The sequence below is a fragment of the Drosophila tropicalis genome, unplaced genomic scaffold, assembly GCF_018151085.1.
Source record: "Drosophila tropicalis isolate 14030-0801.00 unplaced genomic scaffold, ASM1815108v1 contig_443, whole genome shotgun sequence".
Classification (NCBI taxonomy): Eukaryota; Metazoa; Arthropoda; class Insecta; order Diptera; family Drosophilidae; genus Drosophila; species Drosophila tropicalis.
This window is the reverse complement of record NW_027172907.1, coordinates 5,315,572-5,329,375: the sequence shown is the minus strand read 5'-3', so window position 1 is coordinate 5,329,375 and position 13,804 is coordinate 5,315,572. Positions and strand designations below refer to the sequence as shown.

Here is a 13,804-nt window from a genome sequence, read left to right as displayed (position 1 = left end):
TAATCCTTGCTCAAATTCAAAGTTTCTAAAATGTAACGACAATTTCAAAAAAAAAAAAAGTAATCGATAACCGCATTAACAAGCGCCGATCGATTAATTTTGCTAGTTGCTCAATTTGAGCAAAAACCTATCGAAAATCGACATTATCGGAGCAAAATCTATCGGTTAATCGACATTATCGGAGCAAAATGTATCGGTTAATCGACATTCTCGGAGCAAAACCTATCGGTTAATCGACATTATCGGAGCAAAATGTATCGGTTAATCGACATTCTCGGAGCAAAACCTATCGGTTAATCGACATTCCGGAGCTGCTATGTTAACAAGAAATCGACAACTCACAGTGAGACTGTTAAGTTAAAATGAGACCTCTGTAAAGTTAAAATCTCCAATTCCAATCCAAAACAAGAAAAGAAAAGTTAAAAATTTTATTAAGTGTTCCATTTTGGTGTTCCCGTTCTTTCTTGTTGCGTGCTAAGTGCAAAGTGTAATTAAAACAACGAATTTCTTAACCATTTAAAGTTTGTTGACGTCGTCATCGTCTTGTGACTAAACAATCTTTCTATCTGTACTAGCAGCAACGCATTTGAAAAGAAAGTCGTAAAAATATATAGAAATCTATCTGGGGAGGAGTAGTCGTCGTCGTCGCCACACACACACACACACAAAACACACACACACACACCGATAAACATACACTCACACACACACAAGCACACGGATACGGACACCAGCTCAAAGAAACGTCAGCACACACACACACACACTCAAACTGCAGCGCATCAACAACAACAACAACACCAACAACAAAGCAAAGAAGTTGCAGTTGCAATAGAGGAGCAGGTGAGCATAACAGGGGGGAGTGAAGTAGTGTGGGGGTGGGCGGCCAAGTGTAGGTGCACAACTGGGCGTGGATGTGGGCGGGCAGTGACAAACATTTCTCTTGAGGCTTTGCTCGTTGTTGTTTTTCATTTTGGTCATTTTGTTGTTTTAAAATAATATACATATATAAAAATGTTGTTTTCACTTTTCTGTTTCCTTTTTGTTTTTGTGTGAATTTTGTACGTTTTGTTCTTGCTTTTATGTTTTTGTTTTCAAGTTTTTCCCTCCTCAACACACACTAGAAGGTCACTTCTCTTTAAAATTATTTGATTCGTCAAACTATTAATGATAAGAATTTCTTGCTTTTGTTTTGTTGTTGTGTCTGTGTGTGTGTGTTTTTTTTTTTTTGCCATTAGTTGTTGATAACTAAAGCCGGTCGCTTAGTCATAGCCCAAAAAAATTCAAGCCAGGTCAATTGGGAATACTGGTTTATGTTGCGGGGGTGTCATCGACGTTAGCATTGTGTAGGGGGCGTGAAAGGAGGGCGGGCGGGTCTGAAATTGTCGTTATCGGTGTTTTGTTGTTTTGTAGGGAGCGGAGCTAAGTGAGGGGTTGGGAACAGGGAAAACCATGAGTAATGAATGAAGTTTTTCGCATATTTTTCTGTTTCAACTGTTAATATCACAACTGATGTGTATTTGTGTGTGAGTGTGTGTGTAGTTCTGATTATACAAGTAAATCAAGTAGTTTGTGTGCCACAAATGAAATCTAATCTCGTTTCGGACTCGTTATCACACGCACACACGCTTACAACTGGCGCAAACACACACACATATATACACACACATGCATACATGCGCGCAGAAACACCTCCACTCACACACACACACTAAGGCCAAATTGTACGCCCGCATTCTCAACAGATGCAACAAACCTATAAAAATGCATATGACAAAGGTCGGGGAGACGTAAAGAGAGTGAGTGTGTGTGTGAGAGAGGGAGGGAGAAGGAGAAGGCCCCCAACAGACTTTAGATCCCATAATGTAGCAGCAGATCGTGTTGCACAGTGGAACCAGTGTCAGTGTCATCAAAGTGGGCAAAATCAACTTAACGAACCTAAATATTTAAAAAAATTTTAGAAAATGTTCAACTTTTTATGCTTTTTAAATGCCGGGTTTGCAGTTTTCTATTTATTTCAAAACACCTTTATAATAGAAATTAATCACAACTCAATGTTTCTTTGTAAATTTACATAGAACTGTTCGACTTAACTAACAAACTATTTTATCTATCAGAGACCAGAAATAATGGTTGAAAATCATATAATAGAGAACCTACAAAACCTAATACACAACCAAGACAGTCTTTGTATATTAAATGTTAAAGTTATTAAACATTAAACCATGAATTGACAGTAAATACGAGTAAATTTTATGTTATAACAGTCTCTAGAGAGAGAGAGAACGAGAAAGAGTGTGTGTCCTTCTAAGCAAAACATTAGCCGACTTAATGCAATGCTAGCACGCTCAACTGTTGTGTATTGTGAAGGGTTAAGGCCAATTCAATGATATTCGCATCTATATGCTAAACGGCAATATCTTAGCTACCGAGAGAGAGAGAGAGAGAGAGAGATAGAGAAGGAGAAAAAGAGATAGCCACAACAAAGACACAAAGATACACTGCGTAAATATTAGTCTCGTGAATTGTGTGGAATATTTTCGAGTATTTATGTATATATGTGTGTATTGTATATACAATAATTGCTATTCAATTTAAAATCAATCTCGACATCTATCAATTTCATTAGGCACATCAAACTGGCAACAGCATTCGTCGTAGTTGGTTTAGTTTGTCGGTTAACTCTAAAAAAAATTTGTTTGTTCATTTTGTCCACGTTCGTTGAACCTAATCCTCAAGGCTCTGTTGTTGGTTATTTGAGAAACAAAGTGAATCGCGCAACTCGTTCAATGTTTGTTTTTGCTTAATTTTGTTATTGTATCCATCCATACATATGTATGTATGTACATACATACAAGCCGTCGTCGTATAGTATGTGCTTTTATTTTTGGCAATAAAAATGTCGCCGACGTTGTTGTTCGTTGTGGCTGAAAGTCAAGTGCACAACACAAAGAAAGCTCCACCAGCTACCGTCTCCCTCTAACCCTCTGACACTCACTCTCCTCTCCTCTCCTCACTACTCCTCTGTACAGCGGGGGGGTTTTGCCCTCTATTTTCCGAGCTGCCATCTCCCTCTGTCTCTTGCGACTCTCTGTCTGTCTGGCATTTAATTTGTTCAAGTTCAAGCAACCACCAACACAACAAAAAAGTGACCAAGCGACCAATCGAACCACCCACCACATCCCCCAATTTCTTGACCAGAGACGGATCTGTCTGAAAGTGGACGGGGGAGTAAGTGATAGCTAATTATCTCTTATCTCTTTTAAACTGAATCTTATCTAGTTGTATAGATCATAGCGAGAGTCCATGTATTTGAAAAGGAGATGATGAAATCGGGTCACTAGAAACATCTAAAAATGAAGGTCTGAACCAATTTCGCCCGCCTGTCAAGTGTTAATCCGGTCCTGTTCTTGTTGAATGTTGCACTTCATTTGCGTAGTTTTGTTTTTGTTTTTTAGTGACTACATTTAATTGAATTATTTCGTCTCCTTCTTTGGCAAAAATAAAAGCAAAAACCAAAGGGGGAGAGGGAGATGAAGATAAAGAAAGCAGAGTGTGTAAACCGAATGAAAACAAACAAACAAATGTTGTAGGAATCTCCTGTTCGCAGCCCCCTTACCCCTGCCATCGGTTGAAATCAATGCCACGCACTGACTGACCATTTACTACAACAGATGATCATCATCATGGTGATGACGATGACAATGATGATGAGCTTGATGCCCAATGATTATGATGATCAGCACAGCAAAGCGGTCAATGAATTGTTTCTCCTCTCTGCCCCCATCTTAGTAACCGCAAAACGGGTTTTTCTTTCATTTACTCCATAAAGGGGGTGGGGAGAGGGGGCAAAGAGGAGATACAGTTCAGTTCAGACAAGTCTGAGCCGCTGTTCCATTACGAGTCTTGGAGTTTTGTGTTTTGCCGGTTAAGCTCCATCCCTCTCCCTCTTTCTCACTCCCTCTCTCTCTCTTGATCTTCATTTTAATATGTGTCAAGTGTGTTTTATTTATGCTAAAACAACAATAACAATAATACAATGTTTTGCAGTTATATTAACTGTTTTATTGCCCTTTTTTTTTTTGTTGTTTTTTTGTTCTAAAAACGAAACAAATGCATATAAATATTTTTAAAAAGTGTGTGTAAATTCATAAAGGAAAAACGAAATGTGTTTATCTTATCAGTTGATGGAATTAGCTTGCAATCTCTCTTTCTCTCATCAAATTGGGCATTTCGCTACTACGTAGAACAACATGATAAATATATATATATAAAGACATACATATATACTTTTATGCACACCGATTGTGAATCATTTGTTAGTTTCAAGAACTTTCGCTATTATTTTAGTTTAGTTTAACAAATTCAATCAATTTGATTTGATTATAATTATCTAGTATTTAAAAATAGTTCACAGAAAAATCAATGCATTTGCCATTATTTTGTTGCTGGCTGGCTGGCTTGACGGTTGGTTGGCTGTTGCTTGTTGTTTGTGTTGTTGTTAACGAATAATGCAACTTAAGCTGCTAAAAAAAATTTGCATATTCAGACAGGAGACACTAAAACGTCTGGGGCCCTTGGAATACTCGCCCTTTACTTGGCTATTATTCCTCCCCTTTGCGCCACATTTCGTGTCTTTTTGATTCCTTTTTGGACTGCCGCACATTTCTTTGGCTTCTTTCCCCTATTTTTGGGGTTAAGTTCAAACAAATTGCATAGCAAAACGGGGCATATTGACTATATTAACCGAGACTTCCACTATTATAGCCTTTACACCTTCACTTTTAATATTTGATGAAGATGGTCAAATAGATCAAGAGACTCAATGGTCATTGAAAGTTTGTGTTTTGATTATGGAGTTTGGGGTTTATAGACTTTGGTAAAGTATAAATTATAATAAATTTCATAAATTTAATCTTAATTTCAAGTATTCCCTATTAGATTTATTGAGGATAACCCCAATTGACACGCTAGGAAAGCTATTGCAGTTTTTCTCCTGATTTCCATATACAACTTGGTTTTATTTTTTCGGAGGGTCTGAAATTTACTTTCAATTTGGAGGGGGAATTGAATAATAGGCAGAGGGAATTTGTAAATTTGACTTGTTGTCTGCACAAAAATTATATTAATATTTGTATAATATCCACACACACACATACACTCACCCACACACATACTTACTTTCTAGCTAACTCTCTCTCTCTCCATTTCTTTCTGTCTCTGAGAGCATCTAAAATAATTGATTTAAATTAAAATATGTTATTAAATATTTTCTAGTTTCCTCAGTTTCATTTAGAAAGAGTATTTGCTTAGTCGTTATTCTCTATTATTGATTTCTCTTTCCGTTTATTTGTTTTTTTTTTTGTTTGTTTGTTACGTTTTGTTGCACATTTTGTTTGACCGCAAATTGAATTATTTTTTCTATTTAGTCCCTGGACTGGCCTGGTGCGGTTCCGCCTCTAAAGGCAGAAGTGGCTAATAACAATAAAAATAATTTAAAAAAAACAACAAATAGTTTCATCCAAGAAAAGAAAGAGACAGAGAGAGAGGGAGAGAGAGAGAGGCTAACGATTATAGTTTCAAATTTTAAAGTTTTAATTTCTATTTGTTATTAAAGCAAGTTGCTAGAATTATTAAGTTTCCCCCCTCTGTGTGTGTGTGTGTGTGTCTGTGTGTCTAACAAACTATGTATATATATATACAGATATATGTACATATCCACTGTATATATTCAATATATACTTTAATCTATATGTAATATTTTCTTATACTATGTATTTTGATTGTATTTATCTTGTATCTCATACTCTTAGCTTGCTTTGGAGCACTTATACAGCAAAATAATAATAAAAACAAAAAACGAAAACAAAAAGCTAAAACAGAATCTCTAGCAAACTCAGAAAAGCAAAAGCAAACGCAAAACGCAAAAACCAAAACCCAAAATCCAAAAAGTTCTCAAGTTTCGATAACAAAATTGAACAAAAACAAAAAGCAAAACCATAGCAAAGTAAAAGCAAAGTCAAAAAACAAAAACTACAGAATAAAAAATTAAGAAAACAATACAATAAAGAGTAAGTCTCAATGTTTAATCACAATTTTCATATAAATATTCTTTTATCTTTCTCTTTTCTTTTTTTTTTTTTTCTTTGTACACTAAGAAACGCTAAACAAGAATAATAAAAATAATATTACATCCACACATAAATAATTAGATACTTATGTAGTTAAAAAGAAAAGCCTAATTTGATTTTTATGTTGAAATTTATGGTATATAACACATCATGCATCTATATATACATTATATATAAGTATATATATTTTAACTTAATTGGACTTCCTTTTGTGTTGTCGTGTTTGTTTTTCTGTTCTGATTTTGTAGCCTGACATATAATGCATAAATCTTTTCCTAAACTCCTCCCCTCTCCCCAATCCCACACTCAGTTAGTCCTACATAAAGCAAACCCGAAATTTATTTCAACAAGCAAAAAATAAAAAAAAAGAAAACAAAAATAATTATTACCAATAGACAAAAAGATTTTTCCAATACTTATTTGCCCAAAATCCAAAATTTTATCACACCTAAAATTTTTTCTCCAAGCTCAGATTTAAAAAGAACAAAAAACATTTTAAACAAAAGTCAAGAACAACGCATAAATACTAGCTACAACCTGTTTCCTTTTGGTCCTGGTCCAAATTTCCTCCCGAAAACCTTAATTTCAAGCATTTTTGGCAGACATGTTAAAGTCCTCTTTTATTCTTTTCGTCACACAGTGAGAAAGCAAAAGGACGATATGCAGGTCAATGTTGCCGGACTACGCAGAAACATCAAGAACCTTGCGCATAACTACTCCGATGCACAGGTGAGTAGATGAGGCTCTAATTTGGGTATCGATTCGACTATATTCTCTCTCTCTCTTTCTCTCTGTTTAGGTTAAGGTACGCGAAGCTACCTCAAATGATCCATGGGGTCCTTCGGCCACCATTATGGCGGAGATAGCCGATTTGACGTACAATGTGGTTGCCTTCTCGGAGATAATGCAAATGATATGGAAGCGCCTGAACGATCATGGCAAGAACTGGCGACATGTCTATAAGGCACTCATCCTGTTAGAGTATTTGATTAAAACGGGTACCGAGAAAGTCGCTCAGCAATGCAAGGAGAACATTTTTGCCATACAAACACTGCGCGAATTCGTCTACTTTGAGGAGGGCAAGGATCAGGGCACGCATGTGCGGGAGAAGGCAAAGCAGCTGGTGAACCTGCTCAAAGACGACGAGCGGCTGAAGAACGAACGTGTCAAGGCACTGAAAGCCAAGGAGCGTTTTGCTCAGCATCCAAGTGGATTTGGCAGTGATGGCTATATTGATGGGCCATCGCAAAGGGACATGCCGCCGGGATGGCAGGAGGAACCGCCAAAATCCCTGTCGGAACTGGAAATGGTTAGGCCACAAACGGCTGGCGAGGAGGAATTACAGTTGCAACTGGCCATGGCTATGTCACGAGAAGAAGCCGAGCAGGAAGAGGCCAAGCGGCGGAGCGATGATGTGCGATTGCAGTTGGCCCTTAGCCAGAGTGAGCAGGACTTCAAGTGAGTGCAAAATTGATATCCTCTTAAATGCATCGACTTAAACAGAACTTTTCTTTCTTAAGGGATGACAGTGGGCGGCCCATTGCTGGTCCTCAGAAGAAGGAGGAGCCACAGCAGAGTCATCTGCTAGATCTGCTGGACATTTCATTGGGCGCCACAAGTATCTCGGGTCCACCTCTGGGCGCTGCTGGCGGCGCCCCACCACCCGTTGTAGATCCATGGGCAACGCCGGCACCGCGAGCGCCTAGTCAACTCTCAGACCCGTGGGCGGGTGGCAATGCCGCGTCGGCCCAAGTAGATCCCTGGCATCCGTCAGCTGCTCCGCGTACCATAATGGGTGCTGGTGTGCCAATAAGCTCTGCTCCCTCCAACGATGCCTGGGGCATGCGTACACAATCACCTTCCGTGGCCTCCGGTTCATCAAACGAGGGCTGGTTGCAGACCAATGGCAATGCGAATCAAAACGGCCGGGGAGCTACTCCAGGAGTCGGAGCAGCGGCGGCGGCGGCCCCCATTGATGCCTGGCTGACGAAATCCACAGCTGTCAGTGCCTTGGCTGCAGCTCCAGTGACCACGAATAATGGCAGCACGACTGCCGATCCTTGGCTGGCAGAGCAAGCATCGGCGCCAGCTCAAGCCACATCAGCGGATCCCTGGGCGTCAGGAGCGGCCACTCAGGCAAGTTCCTCAGCGGCTGATGATCCCTGGAAGTCGCTGGGTGGCACAGGAGCTGTTAAGGTACCATACTACTACCTCCTTCCCATTCAACTTAAATGATTATCCCAACTTTGGTCTTGCAGAAACAATCACCGGACTTTGATGAATTCGATTTAATTACCAATCGCAACAAAAGCTCCGAACTGGGAAATTCCAATGCCTCCAATAACAATAATGGTTGGATACAAAACGATTCCCTCCAATTATCCACATAGTCTAACGCTCTCTCTCTCTCTATCTCTGGTTCTTTTAGCCTCTCTGCTCGACGATATGGATCCATTATCTGCAAATTATGGCAACGGCATCGGCAGCAGTAGCGGCAGTTCTGTTCATCCTTCCACTGGAGCCACAGCAAAGAAACCACTGAAAGATGCACATTCGTTCCTTGGCGAGAATTCGGCGCTGGTTAATCTGGATAATTTGATTAAACCTATTGCCCCGCAAACACAATCAGCCAATGCGCCAGCCTACAATCCCTTCAGTGATAACGTGATGCCACCCAAAACGAATCTATTCCAGCAACAGCAACCAGCCGTAAGAGCCATCCTCGAGCCGTGGAATACATGAGAATCCAAATGATAATAATTTTCCCCTCCCGCTTCTCATCAGGTGCCGTCCATTAATCAACTGAAACAACAACCACCTTTTGCAGTCAATATGAATAAAGATCCTTGGGCGCCGGTTATGAGTGGTGCCGCCTCTCAGGTAAGTTGTCTCTGCTGCTGATTTGAATTGTGCGAGGAGCGTTTTTTAGGTTATAGGGATTTGTTTTCTTACAACTTGTAGCCATTATTTTCTTGAGGTTATCTTTCTCTCTTTAATTTCTCTAATTTCCATTATTTCTGCTTTAATGTATTCAAACATTTTGTTTCTTAATCATCATTTTCCTTTGCATTTTGGTTCTATTATGCTTCATTCTGTCTCTCTCTCTCTCTCTCTCTCTCTTTCTGTTCCTCTCTTGTAACTTTTATTGTGACCCAAAACTGTTGCATGTTGCATCCCGCAGGCCAAGTTGCCGCCACCAGTGCGACCCACTAGCCTGAATTTGGGCATGGCGGCGGCAACAATGGCAGCCCCTCCTCCTCCTCCCCCGCCGGCTCCGAAACTTCAATCGCTTGAGGAATTTCAGATGCTAAATGCATTCAGTAATCCTGGCAAACCTATCCATCCTGTCCATCTTCCCCATTCACAGACCAATATGCAGGTTTACAGTAATCCCTACAACAACAATGACAACAATTCCTACGGTGGTTCGTTAATCGACTATAGCAGTCCAAGTCCTGGCATTGATAGCATACGCAATATGGAGATATTTAGCGAAGCGACTCATTATCCTCAGCAGATGCAGCAACAGCAGCAGCAGCAGCAGCGTCCTTATTTCAATAGTCCCACAGCAAGTGCTCCAGTTTTAGCTGCTACTGCTGATCATCATCAATATCAATACAATAACCATAACAACAACAACAACTATGGCTCATCTGGAATCTATTCAAGCTATGTGTCCAGCTACAGTAGCGCCCTCTCCGATTCATTAGCTGAAACTCCGGGCATAACCATATCGCCATTGGGCTTTGAGGGATATTCGAATACCAACAATATAAATACCAACGCCGTCGATCATCATTGCAAGTTGGAAGTGAGTCGCCTGCCATCCAAACGCCCAGAAGGGCATCGTTAGAAATTGCTGTTGAAGTTGTCTTGAAATGTGCTAGAAGGCTTCTGCTTAGTTGTATACAGCGGGAGGGAATGATACCCTTGCAGGGGGAAGATATGGGGCTCTTTGTCTGCTTTCCCTACGGAAAAACCTGCTTGCCAATCAGTCAGAGTCTTCCCAATCAATTATCTGGAATTATTTCTCAGTCAATCAGATTTCGACACCAAGATCTTACCCTGAGTTTAACTCAGTGTCTCCAACTCAGTTGTCTATGTCTGTTGTTTCCTTCTATTTCTGATGCTTCAGTTTGATTTAAAGATATATTTTCAAAGAGTAATTTATGTTATAGAGGAAGACTCTTTGGTTTTTTGTCCTTCATGATACTGCAAGAGTATATTTAATTTCGGTTTGCCGAATTTTCGTTTTATGGCTTCCAGTTGATATCTTTTGTTTGTTGTTTTTCTTTTCGTTGTTTATCTATTTTGTTGTTGTTGATTTGCTTGTTTTTTTTTTTGAAGAATTTGTTTTTCAGTTTTCCCTAAGCAACTTACATAAACGCCCTAAAGATACAAACATATTTGCTTTTGCTCTTTTTTCTATTTGGCAGAGGGGAACGAAATCAATCATCAATCAATATCTTGTGATTTGCGTTTGATTTCATTCCCTGCTTCCAACACTGTACATACAACTTTGATAACATACAAAAAATAACTCCAAAAAACAAGAAGCAGCCTCTTCTAGTTGATCATAATCGTTTTCTAATTGTAGCCAACAATGGAGGCTTGGACGCTTAAATAAAACAATAAGCAAATTATTGCAAATGGGTAAACTGTTTTTTCGAATGTGTGCATGCTCTGCCTTTCTATCTCTACACATACAAACAAACATATATCTCTGAACTAACAACACTATTTAACACATTCAACTCACTCACTCTCCTATTCGACGACTAATGCACCCATTTTTGGGGCCAGTCAGTAGTTTAGTTTACATATGTGCATTAACCAATTTGCTAAAGTAGTTTGTGGTATATCTATCTATCTGCATGTAGCTATTAGTTGGCCAATACCAAACAAAACCACCTTTTCATTGATCATCATCGATCGATGCTGAAATGAAAGAGAGACAACCATTCTAATTCGTATTTTCTGTTCTCCCCAAATAAACTATTGCAGCAGAACAACAATATGCCTTGGATCCAGCCAGAAGCAGCAGCAACAAATCCATTTTTGTCATAAACAATAAACTAGAGAGAGACAGAGACACACACACAAAACGCGGGACAATGAAGAAGAAGAGTACCAACAACGACAGCAAACAGCAACTAAAACGGCAACCAACAACAACCAACACACGCATAGGCATGGGTCACATGTGGCAAGGCAAGGATGATGATGTGGAGGAGAGGAGGAATAGGAGTAGGTGCTTGTTGTGGGTATCCAGTGCTGCAATATCATCTAACCTAGCAAGCAACAACAACAATAATAATAACGAAGGCAAATTTCAAGAGAAAATATGATTAAATTTAAAAATAAAATAATGTGTAAGCAAGTATTATTAAACTGTAAAATATGTGAGTCGTGTTGTTGTGTATACAGCAGGACAAGATTAGGGAACAGGGGCAGAAGGCAAAATAGAAATAACAGAAGAAAGTTGCAGCACCAATGCCCACACTGCCATCCGCACCACCAGCACCACCACCATGCCACCACAACAACAACAACAGCAACAACAAGTCAACCAGAAATGCAACAGCTATGATTTATTTATTTATACATGGATTTATCCACGATTATAAATTTAAATGAATTGTGAATATTGATTTAAACTTTTCATTTGATTTTGTGTGTCGCTTGCCGTTTAGTCTGTGTCTTATCCAAAAAAAAAAAAAAAAAAACAAACAAACAAAAGAAAACAACAACAACACACAACAAATCAATAATGCAACTGGGCCTACGGAAAAAGAATGAAAAACCACAACAAAAACAAAAAAACAACAAAAAAATGATAAAATTGTTATATATATAGCTTTAAATTTTTGCATTGGTGTAACTAAAACAGCAACAACAACAACAACAAAAGATTGAACAAGAACAAAACAAAACGAAAAAAAAAAGAAAGAAAGAAAGAAACAAAAAGGAAAAGCAAAAAAAAACTTGAGCAAATATCTATTTGTATGTGCTTGTAATTGTAAAATATCTATTTATATTTAATAATAGCTTTCAATTATCATTACTATACACATAAATATATATATATATATACTTTTTTTTTTTTTTTGCTAACATTTATATATATATTATGTGCGTGTGGCAACAACAAACAAGAAATCAACTATTTAAACACATATTTTCTTGATATTTCCTTAGTGGTTTTTTTTCTCTTCCTCTTCTATACATATTTGTAGTGTTTTTTTTACATTTACTTTATATATATATTTTTTTTTGCGCTGTTGAAACATATTTTATTATGTCAACTAGATTCAATTTTACAAGATGATGATGATGAAGATAAAAACGATTAATAATTAATGAAAAAAGTGAAAAATAATATTGTCTAGCAAGAGAATTCGTTTGTTCAATGTTCAGTTGAGTATGGATATATTCAAATCGCACTTAACTGTACATTGAGGAAAAGGATTCCAAAGAAAGAAGAAGAAACAGAATGGTATACATTTAGGTTAGAATACGTAAACAATTGTATAAGCATAATTTAATGATAACAAAATATACATACATACATAATATATATATATATATATACAGACATACATATATATTTGTGTATATGATGATACATGCTTAAGAGATTTACACAATTAGCTAAACACACACACACACACACATAAACACGCTGATAACACTTACATATGTATATGGTATATATAAATCCATATAAATGTAGGGAAACAAAACATATATACACTTGATAAATGCAAATTTTTGAAGCATATTTTCATATATTATTAAAAATTTTATTTTAACACGAAAACGTAAACAAACAAAAGAGTGTTGGATGCAAAATCAATGTAAAAGTCAAACGATATGGAATGCCCCGCATTGCACAACCAAAGTGCTAACCACCACCACCACCAGCAGCAGCAGCATCACCCACCCACCACACAGCAGTGGGACCGGCAGGAGCTCCGCCTGGCATGCGAATGAGTCTCGAGTGTTGAGTGTGCCAATGCCTGGCAGCAGGCATCACTTGACAGGCGGCGGCGGCAGCAGCAACAACAGCATTCAACACTTTGTTGGAACAACTGAGAGATGGAGGACGGCAGCACGATTATGTTAATTTCAGGGGCCGCCAGAGTTTAACATTAACGGAGCACGCCCACTGCATATGGCATATGGCATATGGCATTGGTGATATTTTTCGGCAACCAGCTGAGATGGGGATGATGATGGGATCATTGAGATGGGGCTGGGATGAGAGGATATGAATGTGGATGTGGATGTGGATATGTTGCGCAAGCAGCTGCCAGTCGCGTTTCGGTTTTTGATATTTGACATGCGCTGGGGGCCATCAGGAAACTTCGTTTAAATGAAATCAAAATGCACAAATACATAATTTACACAAATTTGCCGTCTACTTGTGCTCCAATGCGCTTGCAGTGGAAGTTTATCGTTTGCCTTGCCATTTTTCATCGTTTGTCTAGTCTCTCTCTCTCTCTCTCTCTGTGTGTCTGTGTGTGTGAGTGTGTTGGATGGCTTGGGAAAATATCTTAAGATTGTGTAACACAAAAAACAAGGATGTTAATGTGTCTTCTCCTTCTCAAAAAATGCTTTCAATTTGCTCTCTGGATAAATTTGATTTTATTATTCATGTATTTATCAATAAT

The 13,804-nt window shown here is 38.4% G+C and overlaps 1 protein-coding gene across 10 annotated transcripts; it reads left to right on the top strand.

Moving 5' to 3' along the window:
* Positions 1 to 360: 360 nt before the first annotated feature.
* Positions 361 to 12,716, top strand: lqf (epsin homolog lqf). Of its 10 annotated transcripts, none has more exons than XM_068286319.1 (11): positions 361 to 843; positions 5,814 to 6,071; positions 6,772 to 6,860; positions 6,931 to 7,589; positions 7,652 to 8,327; positions 8,390 to 8,483; positions 8,560 to 8,840; positions 8,916 to 9,011; positions 9,313 to 9,942; positions 10,729 to 10,784; positions 11,139 to 12,716. In XM_068286319.1, coding segments are annotated over exons 2-10 (2,556 nt in total). In that variant the 5' UTR covers positions 361 to 843; positions 5,814 to 6,070; the 3' UTR covers positions 10,759 to 10,784; positions 11,139 to 12,716. The 10 variants fall into 10 exon arrangements, with proteins under 10 accessions (XP_068142420.1, XP_068142419.1, XP_068142417.1 ...); XM_068286318.1 differs by having other exon boundaries at positions 11,136 to 12,716; XM_068286315.1 differs by lacking the exon at positions 10,729 to 10,784 and having other exon boundaries at positions 365 to 487; positions 579 to 843; positions 11,136 to 12,716.
* Positions 12,717 to 13,804: the final 1,088 nt, after the last annotated feature.